This window comes from Fulmarus glacialis, unplaced genomic scaffold, assembly GCF_000690835.1.
Source record: "Fulmarus glacialis isolate BGI_N327 unplaced genomic scaffold, ASM69083v1 scaffold19721, whole genome shotgun sequence".
Classification (NCBI taxonomy): Eukaryota; Metazoa; Chordata; class Aves; order Procellariiformes; family Procellariidae; genus Fulmarus; species Fulmarus glacialis.
Window position 1 is genome coordinate 46435 of NW_009193644.1, and position 12685 is coordinate 59119.

Here is a 12685-nt window from a genome sequence, read left to right on the forward strand (position 1 = left end):
GGAGCCTCTGCCTGTGCGACAAGTGCGCCCGCATCACCGAGCGCCAGAAGATCATGGCAGCCCAGAAGGCCCTGAGGCAGCAGGTGCCCGACCCCCCGGCTGGGGCAGACGCAGGGCCCGCTCCCCCGGGCGAAGGCCCTGGGGTGGCTGCTGGGGTGGCCGGTGCCCCCGAGCAGAGCGGCCATGAAGGGATGAAGGGCACCCAGCCCACCGGCAGCAATGGCAAAGGCATGGCATGCAGGGGGCCGCCGCCACCGCCTCCCAGTGGGCCTCCCTTCTGGGACTATGGTAAGTGCCTGTCCCCAAAGCCTCTTCCCCTGTCCCACCATCTTTCTTTCTGTGTTCATCCTCCTTTTCCTCCGATCAAACACTGCCACTTGTGCAGTTTGCACCTGCTGGTTCCTCAGGCTCCAGCTCCCCGGAGAGCCATGCCTGCTGTCTCTCTCTCCCTCTTTCCTTCCTCAGTGGACACAGGTACTCAGCTTGCATGTTCAATGTGGAACCCTGCGTTTATTTTCCCTTTTGCAGGGTCTGCAACGTGGGTCACACAGCTCTGCAGCAGCAGGAGCAATGTGCTCAGCCTCGCCGCTCGCTGCAAAGTTGCAGCTTAAGCAAGTGGCTTTTCTCTGAGAGGGAGATTAGTCTGGGAGGGAAACCAAACTCTGATCCACTGTGCACTGCAAGTGCTCGTGCATGTTTCTCTAAGTTCTGTCTCACTGTTTATAAATTCACAGGCACAAGCCTCCAGCAACAAAAATGCTAAAAAACTCAACGATGGCAGGTAAATGGGGAAGTTACTGCTGCAATTGCCTGAAGCAAGCGTTTTATGATAGCACTGTAAAATAAAGAGACCTTTTGGTCTTAATTCCTGTAGCAAAGACTGAGCTTGGCTGGGATCACTTGGTGTAAAAGTGCATTTGGTATTTAAGAGCAGAGCATAGATTTTGCAGGTGGAACAGTTGTATGGTCTGTTACCTCCTAAATGGCTTCCTTTAATAGAGTCTTTCATGTGACTTGTCTATTTCATTACTATTTATTACTGTAACTTCATACTATTACTATTTACTATAGTAATTTTACGGAAATCCCTACTGACTGCAGTAGTCATTAGTCTGAGCCTCTGGAGAGTTGGCAGCCTGCAAGACAAAATGCTGTTCTGAGAAGCCCAGAGGAAGGAGCCATTTCAGACATCTCTAGTTCCCACCTAATCTGTCAGTAACTGTTCCCCTTTTTTTTTAGCTTTGTTTCCTAAGAAAATGATGCTTATGGATGACACTTGCTGTACATGTGCCTGTCAGTCCTTCCCTTAATAATATTTTTAACCTGCTGACCAGTTAAAAAAAAGGTTGGGGACAAATAGTATAATTCTAGTACTCCAGAAATCGACCTACTCTTGAAGCAAATTCTTCCATTTCTCTACCAACAGGAAGATGTGCAGACAAGGAAGACCCTATTCGTATTCAAATAACCACTCCCTTTTTTTAAGACTTCAGAGAGGCCACATAAGATTCCAGATGCAAGATAAAAACCAAAGGAAGTAACTGATTCCTGCATCTGAAATTGCCTGTCTATGTCCCTAAAACTGAGCCTTTGTAAATTTACTTAAGAAGCGACAGATAGGACTAAAGTTAGAACTTTATTATTTCTATAGATTTTTGTTTTAAGTTCTGCTAGAGTTAAAAGTCTTAAGGTAGATTGTTTTGCTGTTGCTGATGTAGTGAAAGAGTAAGATTCTGCAGCCAGTGTTTTACTAAGGACTAGCTTCACAATGCACAAGGCAGAAAAGAACACAGATCATTCTGCATTACAGTATCATCTGCTGCATCTTTCTTTAGTTCCTTAAAAAATCATAAAATAAATTCATGAGGAATTAAGCATGAAACCAAAGGGCCAGATTCTCCTGCCTGAGAGTGGAATTTGGTCCTGCAGCTACTTCTTCTGAACTCCATAGGCTTACATGGATACTTTTATTTGTTGTTTTCTCATTGTCTCCTAGCTCATCCTGCTTTTCCTCCAGAATACATGGTCAACCCAGAATACCTGGAGAGAGAACCTCCGAAAGTGTACCCTGGATGTTCTGGGGTATATCCTTACCACCCATTTCCCATGGGATTTGCCATCAATCAGTCAAGCTGTAGGGGAGCACCATCACCTCCAGGCATTTCACTTCAGAGAGGTTTCCGACACATTCCTAGCAACTATGGGCCAGGGAATGCAGCTTCTGTGTCAGTAAGTAATGGTCTTTTAATTACCTCTGGAAATACTGCTGTCTTGTCTTCTAGCTGCCTCCTTGCTGTTAATGTACCCATGAAAAGTTACCCTGCTTATCAGTTACTTCACAGCATTTTGATATATTATGCTGAAGAAAACACTAGCAAATGGTGATGTTAATAGTCTGACCTGAACCCAGAAGAGCAAACCCATGCAAGGGGCCAGATTTTGTGAAGTGGTTTGGGGCTTATACGTCCTGCTAACATTTGCGACAGCCTTTTGGAATGATGGCAGTTGGACATTTAATATGGTCATATTGTGCCAGCGTAGATGACACAGAATGCGCGTTGGGAGGTTCCTCTTCTCCCATGCAGGACAAATCTAATGGGGAGGGAGAGTGTCAGGCACCACAGCTGCAGAGAAGAAACGGGGGAAAATCAGCTTCCACAAGGAAGCGAATCAGCATGGTCGGATACTTCTGTTTTGAGACATTTGGTTTCTCAAAAACAGTGGAAAATTGTTGTCATTAAAAGAAGTTTCAGCTGAAAAATTATGTTTAGCATCATAGGGCCCACACCTTCAAACCACACAGACATGGTAACAAACAAGATGCTAAACTGCCTGTCAGTTGTAATGGTGTGTGTGGGCACTTACAGTTCCTTTTAGTGCTGTCAGTCATGTTGGTTTAAACTGGTGGTGTCCAGATTTTGTACCACAGTCGGGCACATTATCAGATTTCCAGCTGCCATGTGCCATTCTGTCTGCATTGAGTACAATTCATCAGTTCATGTTAAGGTAGAGTGATCTGCCTCAAGACTACTAGATTTATTATACTTGCATAGAAATTCCCTGTCACATTTTAGGGGTTATTGAGAAAGAGGGTGGCTAGCAGCAGTCTGAGTCCTGGTGGGCTGGATATGCACATACTGGGAATGCCTTGTCTAGACCATCATTGTATGTGGTTTTGAACTTAATTTTTAACTGTCCTGGAGCAGATGGAAAGATCTCATACAAGCTCTCTCTGTACCAGGGTGCATGGCAAGACCCAAGAGAGAAATGCTCCTGTTTCTCTGATGCTAGTGTTTCTGAGGGATGGAGATCTCTCCTTGCATATGTAAAGAGTTTTATCATGCTCTGACAGGTCTGGTGATCACAGAAGACCAGGGCTGCGAGGCACCCTGTGGTGTACGCCAGCCCTGGTGTAGGTAGAGCCACTCACTTCACTGGGCTCAGGGGAGAATCCATAACTAGCAGGGAGGTGGTGGCAAGGAGCATTTTCATAGGCTGCCTCTCTCTTCCATGAAGACTTCCAGACTTGTTCAGCGGCACGTGCACCAGGTCAGTGGTGAAGGTGAGCGGCTTCTGGTTTAGACCAGCTGCTCTAATGAGATACCAGAACAGAAGACGAGGACTTAGAAAGTCAGTTTCAGCTGAGGCATGGTTTGAGAAGCTGCTACTTCTCAGTTTTAGCAAGTTACACTATGCACAGGCTTTGCACAGACGTGGCAGAATATGGCCACAAAATGGACAAAAAATGTAATATTCACAGGTAAAAATTGAAACAGAAATTGTTTGGTACTGCAGATGTGTCCTGGAGAGTGTCTTTAGATGGAAGATGCTTTGCTTCATGTGTTTCCGCAGATTCCAGATGGAGGTGGAGATTTCCATCAAGGATACTACACTCCTCTGCCTCAGTTCATCCCACCAAGTTTTCTGCCAGGAATTCATTACATTCCACCTCCCCTTTCACTGAATATGTTGACTGAAACAGCCAAGGAAGCACATGGTAAGGAAGTATGAGATGAGCCCTGGGAGATTCAGTTTTAACCTGGTTTCAATACCTAACCACAGAGGTGGAAGCCTCAAGAGACCCTGATTCTAGCTAGTTTTCAGGGTTTCACAGATCACTGTGATGGAGCCAGGACTGAGATCCTGAAGTCCCAGGACAGATTACCATCTCTTAAAGCTCTAGGCAGGGTTAGAAAAAGCAGCCTGACATGCTTGGCCTTTCCAGCTGACAAGCACCTCAATCTCACGCAGACGTTGGAGGCCCCAGGATTCAGAGCCGTTCCAGAATATGATCTGCTGATGTTCTCAAAATGAAAATATTTTTCTAAATAGCTAGTTTGCGGGACATATTTTAAAAATTATTTGGCTCTGTTGCAATTTAGACAAAATGTTAAAAAAAATGCGGACTCACACATAGCATGAACAATATGAAATTTCTTGCTTATCTGAAAATCCTACATTTTAATTGCTGTAAATGAAAGATTGAATCTTCAAAATCTCAGGTTGTTTTATTGAATCTTACAGGATTTTAGACTTCTGGCATATATTAAGTCTTTCTGGCATATGTTAAGTCTCTGTGCCCCTCTCTTTTGGGTCTCTTTCATGTATTGTGCCTACATGTGGACATATTTGTGATTATATTTGAAAGTTTTTTATTTGGCTGCAGCTAACTGTGACCACAAGAGGGTAGAGCTGCTCATAGAATTAACCACTAGCACTGGATGAGTGAACAGCCAGTTTTATTTTAAAATCTTTTTGAAATGCAGAAAAATAAATAAAACTTTATGTCTCTTCTCCAACACAAGAATAAAAAATTGTTAATCTGCCTGTTTGTGAAACAGATTACAATAATCACCCAGTGAAAAATCAAATCTCTTGTGGAAGAGGGAGGACAAATAGAGGACTGTAACTATCTCATTTGAATTGAAAAGATGTTGATGGGGGTTATGTGGGACAACATGTAAGTTGGGGCTTTTTTAGCCTGGTTTCTCGACAACATAAGGCTCGTGCAATCTCATTTTCTATTAATGTCAGTCCTCTCATAAGTTTTCAACTCATTAGTTATTTTCAGCCAAACATATCTGTTGTGATCACAGGCCTACACAATATTGATCTGTAAGAGAAACAGATGCCTCCCACAAAATGGTTTGTTTGCAGCCATGTCATGGTATTTGGCTGGCTGTCAGCTTGCACTCAATTCCTGACTGACGTGTGTGTACCTTCACCAACAACCAAGTGCCTGCCAGTCAGCCCAGCAGTGGGCACGTATCTTCAGAGCAGTCAGAGCATACCTGCTTCTTGTCTGGCTGGAAAGCCAAAGAAAAGTAAGCAGGAGATGTGGTGGACAAGGGGATTATGAAGAATATGGCAGTGTGGGGGGTGTACAGACATCACAGAAATGTAAAGTTATTTTAAGATGCTGACAAATGCAGTGTGTAGGAGATACTGGTGTGCTGGAGGTGAAATAATATGGGGAAGAGAGAAAACGGAGGGCTGGCAGGCAAACCAGAAAGTATATGTGAGGATTAATGCGTTTTGTGATTTGGAGGGGACAAAAGATCTGGCGGCAGCTGCAGCTCTTCTGTTGGAGTGTCTGGGAATGGGAAGGAACTGGGAGTAGCAGACAAACATGGGGGACATGGAGGGAAATAGTGGTATTGAATGAGGAAAACAGAAGAAATCCAGTCCTGTATTGGTAGAGTGAAGTTGTGTTGGCCAAACAATCATGAAAACAGGCAACTGGATGAAGAAGGGAGGTCATGAGAGCACCCTCCCCCCTGGCCCAGAGAGCAAAATGCCATCTAATGACCTCAGCCCTTATTACTCGCTAGGGAAATCACAACCCAGGCACAAAGCCATAGGAAACAATGCATCATGCATTGTGCTGCTCAAAGAACAATCCAGTTTTCTTAGTACTACGGAGAAAGTACAAATTAATCCCACTACATAGCATTTGTGCTCCAGGATATGTAGGAATTTGCAATTGTGACCCAGTGAGGGGGGATACTTCTGCATGAGGTCATATACAAAATAGCCTGCCAGCAGAAGATGCAGATGTAGAGGGAAGCTATAGTGAAACTAATAATTATTTGATTCTGGTATTCAAGATGCTTGAAAAAAGAGAAAAGCTGTAACATTTAGTGCATAGGGATGTGTTAGGATTGCATCATGTCTTTTTTCCCAAGAAAGGAACTGACTCAAACCTGCAATTAGACTTGGGAACATCCTTCCTCCAGAGAGGCCTCCAGAATTGAGGTGAAATGGGCTTTCTGGCAAAACTGTTGCAGCAAAATGGATATAGAAAACTCTAGCAGGGGACAACTGGTGAGAAGAAATGTCTACGATCTCTGCCCTGAAGGGAATCTGAGATGAAGACAAATAAAAAAAAAACCAAAACCAAGTCCTGTCTGAAAAAGATTTTCCAAGGCTAGAAGCTGCCACAAATGTTTGAGTCAATAGTTGACTGCAGTTGAATGACTGAGGCCAGTTAGGTTTACAACGGTGCCATGTTGTTACACAATTTCATGCAGTATTGACTAGTAATGTTATGGAGATTTGACAAAACAAGCACAAGGTATGTTCAGTAAAACAGCCGGTACAGCATCTGAGGATAGATTGCAGATTGTTGGCTTTCTAAAAGGGCAAGCCACAGAAAAACAAACAAAAACCCAAGTCGCCTGTGAGGAAATGAGGGAGCTTTTCGTGCAAATTGGCAAGTAAATACTTTATAAAATTAAAATCCCTAGTTGGATTTGAAGAAGGGATTATTTAGTCTGTAAAGGCCTTTGAGAATTCACAGGACTGTTAAAAAGGCATGGCATAGATTCACTGCAGTTAAGTGGGCAAAAGAGTCTGCCTCATACTTCTATTCCAGTGCAGCTTCAACACTTGCCATCTTGAAGCACTCTTGCTACATTTCTTTAAGCATGGCTGAAACAATCAACTGGTGTCTGAAGTGCAGTATCTCAGTTTGGAGAGCTGCAGCTCTTGATGTCAAGCACCTTTGAATTAACTGGGTTGAAAAACAAACTGGATTGACAAAAGTCATTTTGCATTGAGAATTTACCTCTGGAAATGTAATTGATACCAGGTGTAATGCAAACTGAAATACAGGGTTTGCGGTTTTTGGCTTGTTTGTTTGTGTTTAACTGAACTTTTTCTATTCTTCATTTTTATTTCAGCTACTGAAGCTGACAGTCAGGATTCAGGGGTGGTTCGTGAACCTGGCCAACCATCTTCTCCAGAAGAAACAAGCAGAGACCAATCTGTATATTCTAAACAGTAAATGGGCTGGAGAAGAGCTGAGTAGCAGGCAGCGCTATTTTCATTACTGAGGAGAGTGTTAGGTAACATGAGGGTAGTGACACTTAGTCACTGAGCAGCCACAACAGCTAGAAGAAGGGGATTAGTCCCCTGCCTCACTTTATGATCATGTTAGAGCTACCAGGCTCACAGCTCTGCCTCCCTAGCACTGTAAAGCCCTTGTTCCTAAAAGAGGTTTTCCAGAGCCAAGGTAAATCCCTTCCCCCTTAAGCAGGTGGAAGCAGCAAATGATTATGACTGAATATTTCATTTGCTGAGGTTAGATGGCTCCCTGACTTTGGAGTGAGGTCTCTGAGCCATGTATATTCTGTAGCCTTCTCATGTTCATGATAGTAGTCAAAAATGTGTTATTTGAATATCAATTTGCTGTAAAGGAAACCTGGTTCTGAACATTATGGAAGAGTTAAGTGATGTGGAGCCTGAAGACTGAGAGAGGATGGGAAGACACTCTGGGTTGCTGATTTACTTGGCTGCCTAAGAACATGATTCCTGGATTCAGAAGGGTAAGGGAAGTGTAGGTGCTTGTCAAGAAGGGCATGGGAGGAATTTGCAGAAAGGTCTGGGTACAGGCTGAAATCCAGTGCCTCCGCATTGTTTTCTGGGTGAACTGCCTTTAAGGCACCTTCTGTTCAGGTTGGGGACAGACTGATTTGGAATCACTTTGTGTCACACAGGCTTCAGGATTTTGAATGTCCTTGATGGTTTATACAGAATTTCAATGTTGTTTAACTCAGTACATCTGAAACTAAACCGTACTATTTGTTTCTAAAGGACTCGTGTAGACAGCTTTATACATGTGTATTGGAAGTGCGCTGTGGCGTATCAAAGGTGTGGAGAGATTGCCTAGGAAACTAGGACAAAACACCATTTAGAATAATAATTAGTCAAATCCATACGTATTATAATTTTCAATGATAATGTTTAATTAAAAATGAAAGGTGCATTCCTCTACCGTTTTGCCTAGAGGAACTGGTTTTGTATTAAGTGGATCAGTTGTTAACGTTTGAATAATTGGGGGGGGACTTTTGTATAATTAAAAAAGATACATTAAATTGTTGGTATGGTTTTGATGATTTGAGGCTTGCATATCTACGCATAATTTTTCTAGCCAAATGTCAGATGTTGCCCTGAACAGTAACAAACTTGTCTGGAGAGAGATTTAGGCTTCAGTATTTTTCTTCTGCAACTTTTGACTGCTGCTGTACAGGTGAGCACAGTAAAATAAATGTTCTTCTTTTCTGCTACTTGTACTAATAATCCCTTGCTCAATGCAAGATGTAAAGAAATTATACTAAGCTGAACATTTTATTTCTTTTTTTTAATGTAGTAGATGATCTGCTGGAATGCTTTCCAGCACACAGGGTTTTGGGGCAAAAGCGAAAGTGGCAAACTTAGAACTGCCAAGAGGAAAAACTGAAAAACACGTATCTATAGCAAATAATCTGATGTACAACTTGTTATATACTAGATTTACAACAGGATCTTTGCTCCTAGGAGTGTCCCAAACCTGCTCTTAAAACTGCTGTCTGCTTGGGAAAATCTGGATACTTCTTTAAGGTGTCTGGATAGAGCAAAGCTCTTTTCAAAATAAAATAATCTACAAATAGAAATACCAGCAGCACCCACAAAGCAGCTTCCTCTGTGGATGGAGGGTTGTTTTTTTATACATATAATATAATGATTTAAGGAAATAGTAATGTACGAGATGAATAGTTGAATAGTCTGCTTCCCAGATATTTTTCTAAAGTCATATTCAGTGTTGTATTACTCCTTAAATCTCAAAGCAAGCCCATTTCACTGACTGTAATGCACAGTCATTCTAGGTATACTGCATATACAGTACTGTTTTCTGTTTTGCTGTGCCAGTGACTGCTTCCAGATTGCCAAGCCAAACTCCTTATTTTCCTTTTCCTCCATCTTTTTGAACTATTGGTGAGTAAACCAAAGCCTTTACTTTGGCTGTTTGAATGATGGTATGGCACTCCAGTAGGATCTCTCTCACTGCATTGCTGCAGACCAGTGTTCATCTCCAGAGGGATGTAGCGAGTTTAAAGAAGAGCAAGAGAAGGGCAACTGAACTGAACAAGGAGATGGGGGACTTGCCTTACAAGGGGAGTCTAAAAATAGGCTAGAGTCTTCAGTTTGGAGAGAGGAAAGTTGAGGGGGGATACGACTCAGTGTTAGAACATCATGTCAGCTGTGGCAAAGCAGATGCAAAACCATTACCAAACCTTGCTGTTTCCATACACGTGAAGGACAAGAAGGTGACCAGGGACAGGGGCAAATGATGTCTGACCAGCCTGCTTGCCTTCTGTAAGGAAATGACAGGCGTCTACCCGAGTCTAAAGTCTAGCAGGTGAACAGTTACAATTGGCTTTCCTAGGGCATCAGTAGTGAGGCCAATACTGTTTAATATGCATAATCGTATCATCAGTCAAACTTCGTTTGGTGTCATTTCAGATTTTTACATTTTAGGAAATTTGTCCCCAGGTTCTTGCACCTATCTCTGCATGGAAAAGTAAATTACTTGGTAAGAGAATTAAAGTGAGTAACTCTCCAGCTGGCAGGAAGAATTATCTTATGTGGATAATTCAAGGTTTCATTCTTCCATTTTATGCTCAGCTTGTCCTTTTTAACCAAGGAAAAAATATTCCTTGACAACTGGTCATACTGTGCACTTAAGGACTTCAAAGTGAATAATTTTAATTCCAAACTTGGTGCCAACCAATGTTTCCAATAATTAAACTCTGTGATCTCTTCTGACTCCATTTATTTAAATAAATGACTTAGGGATAATAAAATCAATTTGGATTGAAATGGAATGATTTGGGTTAGACAAGTCACTCAGAGGTTGTTCCAGCCTAAATCATCCCAGAATTTTATTGTTTTTTATTAAGACTGAAGCCACATAGACTTTGGCCAAATTCATAAAATTTGGGGAAAAAAAGGAAAGTTAGCTATGATACCCGCTTCTGAAATCTTTCTGCTGCTACTGACTGCAGTAGGAATTCTGCACATAGCATTTCTCATCATTATTATTTTCTGATTTCTGACTCCCTTGCTATAGATCTGAACTTCTGAAGATGTGATTCCTAACATCTGACACTTCTGTCAATCCTCTGTCCTCACTGCAAGCCTCTAGGTCATCACAGAGCAACAAACTTTGTTCGTACACTGAAGGGGAGAACCTGAAATTAGGAACCAGTTCTTTACCGTTTACTCACACCACTAATTTCATTACTTTCAGTGGAATTATTTGCAAGGGTACAGAGTTGACAACGTTGGTTAGGTATGCAAGTTTAGGATCCAAGTTTTATACAGAGGTGTCTGTGACACTGTCCAAAACCTCAGATTATTGTAGATTTGCATTTTCTGTAGGAGCTTTGGGAAAAGGAAAGCAAACCCAAGGGATTCTAGAAGGATCACGTAATATGTCCATTCTGCAAACATATGTGAGATTCATTTGTCATTGCCCTGCAGCAAACTGCTAGATGTTAACATTTCTGTGGTATCCGCTTCTACATCTGGACTGAAGCAGGTTTTCTTATGACAGTAATTATAATACTCTTTCTAGGTCTTTTTTTTTCATTTTCTTCTTGGAATTAGATGCACCCAGTTGGAAACCTCTGAATCCACAGTAAGACTATAGCTAGTTTTTCCACATCAATGTATAATTAATTTTGAACAGCAATCCAAAGAAATACTTAATTGCCTACCAGTAAAGTCAGCTTGCTGCAAACAAAATTCTCCCTCCCCTTAAAAAAATAATTTTCATGACAGAAAAATTCTTTATGATGTGAAACATACCTACTTTGGAACAGTGGAAACTTTAATTAAATCATTCTTACGGGCAAGTGGGTCTGGTTTTCCTATTTTTTTCCCAATATTTTACTACTGCAACATTAGCATTAGTCACAGACTTAGGTCTCTACTTAGCTTGCCAGAACGTAAGGGAGAAATCCAAATGTAAAGAAAGACTTTGTGGAATCTATTCCTGAAATCAGCGTGTCACTGCATTTTTTATTGTAGGTCAGGCTATTGAGAGAGTTCCAGGTCCACCACAGATGACCAGGCAATGATGTGCCCATTCACCCACCTATGCATTTTACTTACCTGTATCCTTACAGGTATGTCTTACCATACATGAGTAAGGCTTGAAGAGCCTAGACTAGAACATTTCTGAAAAAGCGCACACCCAAACCAGCAGGCTTATTTTGGTATTACTTTTCTTTACAGTGGTAATATTCTTCTCTTGTTTCTCCTTGCTGGCCTTTCCCACTGGCTCTTTGGATATTGTCCTCAGCTGGGCAACATTAGTGGTGACCTTGCTACTGACTTCATAGGGTGATCCCCTATGGATCTAATGATGGGCCAGTTGTGATCTCACACTGTTTTCACTTTTATTTTACGCAACTGTCTTTAGTGGAGGCATTTCTGGTTTCATTTACTAATTACTGTCAGGGTTTAATAGTCTTACTGGTACAATCTACTCAGAAGTGTCCAGGCCACATAAGCTAGAGCAAATACAAAACATTTCTTTTTACAAAACATTTCTTTTTGCAAAATGTGGTTTAAATAACAGTCATACGCATAGTTCCCTGGGAGAACCTTCCTAGTTTTTCATGACAGGCTCTGTTTCCCATTAAGAAATATGTTCCTTTGATCAAGGTGCAAATCGACTGTTTCTCATGCTCTTATATATTCAAGTAATTCAAAAGTCTCATGTACCTGCAGATAGTTAATTTTTTACGTTCTCCTCCTCATGTCTCACCTCATGAAATGGTTCTTTACTTCCTGATGTTCCTCAGTCCTGGGATTACGAATTTTGGCCATCTTCCTCTGTCTTTCCGAAGGCATGCACAAGGCAAGTAATCCCGTTCCCCAAAGCTGCCCAGCTTTGTAGAGAGATCTGCAGAGGCCACACCTGCTTAGTTTACTTTCCTTACTGAGTCTACAGCTGTGTTTTGTTTTTCTGAGAACACTTTACAGTACTTTTCATGCCCAGTGCAATGATGGCATGAATCGGAGACAAACTTTTAAAAAACTTAGAGAAACAGAAAAATAGTTTTCATGTAAAGAAGCAAAGCACCTGGCGTATTCAAAGGGGATACTGAGAGGACAATGGAAAGTCAGAACCGGGACTCATGTTTCCTTGTAGGGTTGGGAGTGACTTATGGAGGATAAAGCCACCTGTCCATCACCAGCATCCAGCAAAGTCCAATGGTTGTGTTCAGGTAGTGGGAGATGCCCCACAACTTTGAAGACCAAGGTGCTATCAATGCACTTAAGCAAATGTGTACTTCAGAGGCTGTGAAAGAAAGGGGGTGTCTCTGCACCCTTCCCACAGCGAGATGCACGGCCC

At 42.0% G+C, this 12685-nt stretch overlaps 1 protein-coding gene across 1 annotated transcript in view; it reads left to right on the forward strand.

Annotated features, from left to right (window-relative positions):
* Nucleotides 1–7486, forward strand: part of DMRTB1 (DMRT-like family B with proline-rich C-terminal, 1) — a 7585-nt gene extending 99 nt beyond the window's left edge. The window contains exons 2-5 of the mRNA XM_009587526.1: nt 5–288; nt 1997–2229; nt 3853–3997; nt 7182–7486. Of these exons, the coding sequence (XP_009585821.1) occupies nt 5–288; nt 1997–2229; nt 3853–3997; nt 7182–7285 (766 nt within the window). The 3' untranslated portion in view covers nt 7286–7486. The remainder of the gene's footprint in view (nt 1–4; nt 289–1996; nt 2230–3852; nt 3998–7181) is intronic.
* Nucleotides 7487–12685: the final 5199 nt, after the last annotated feature.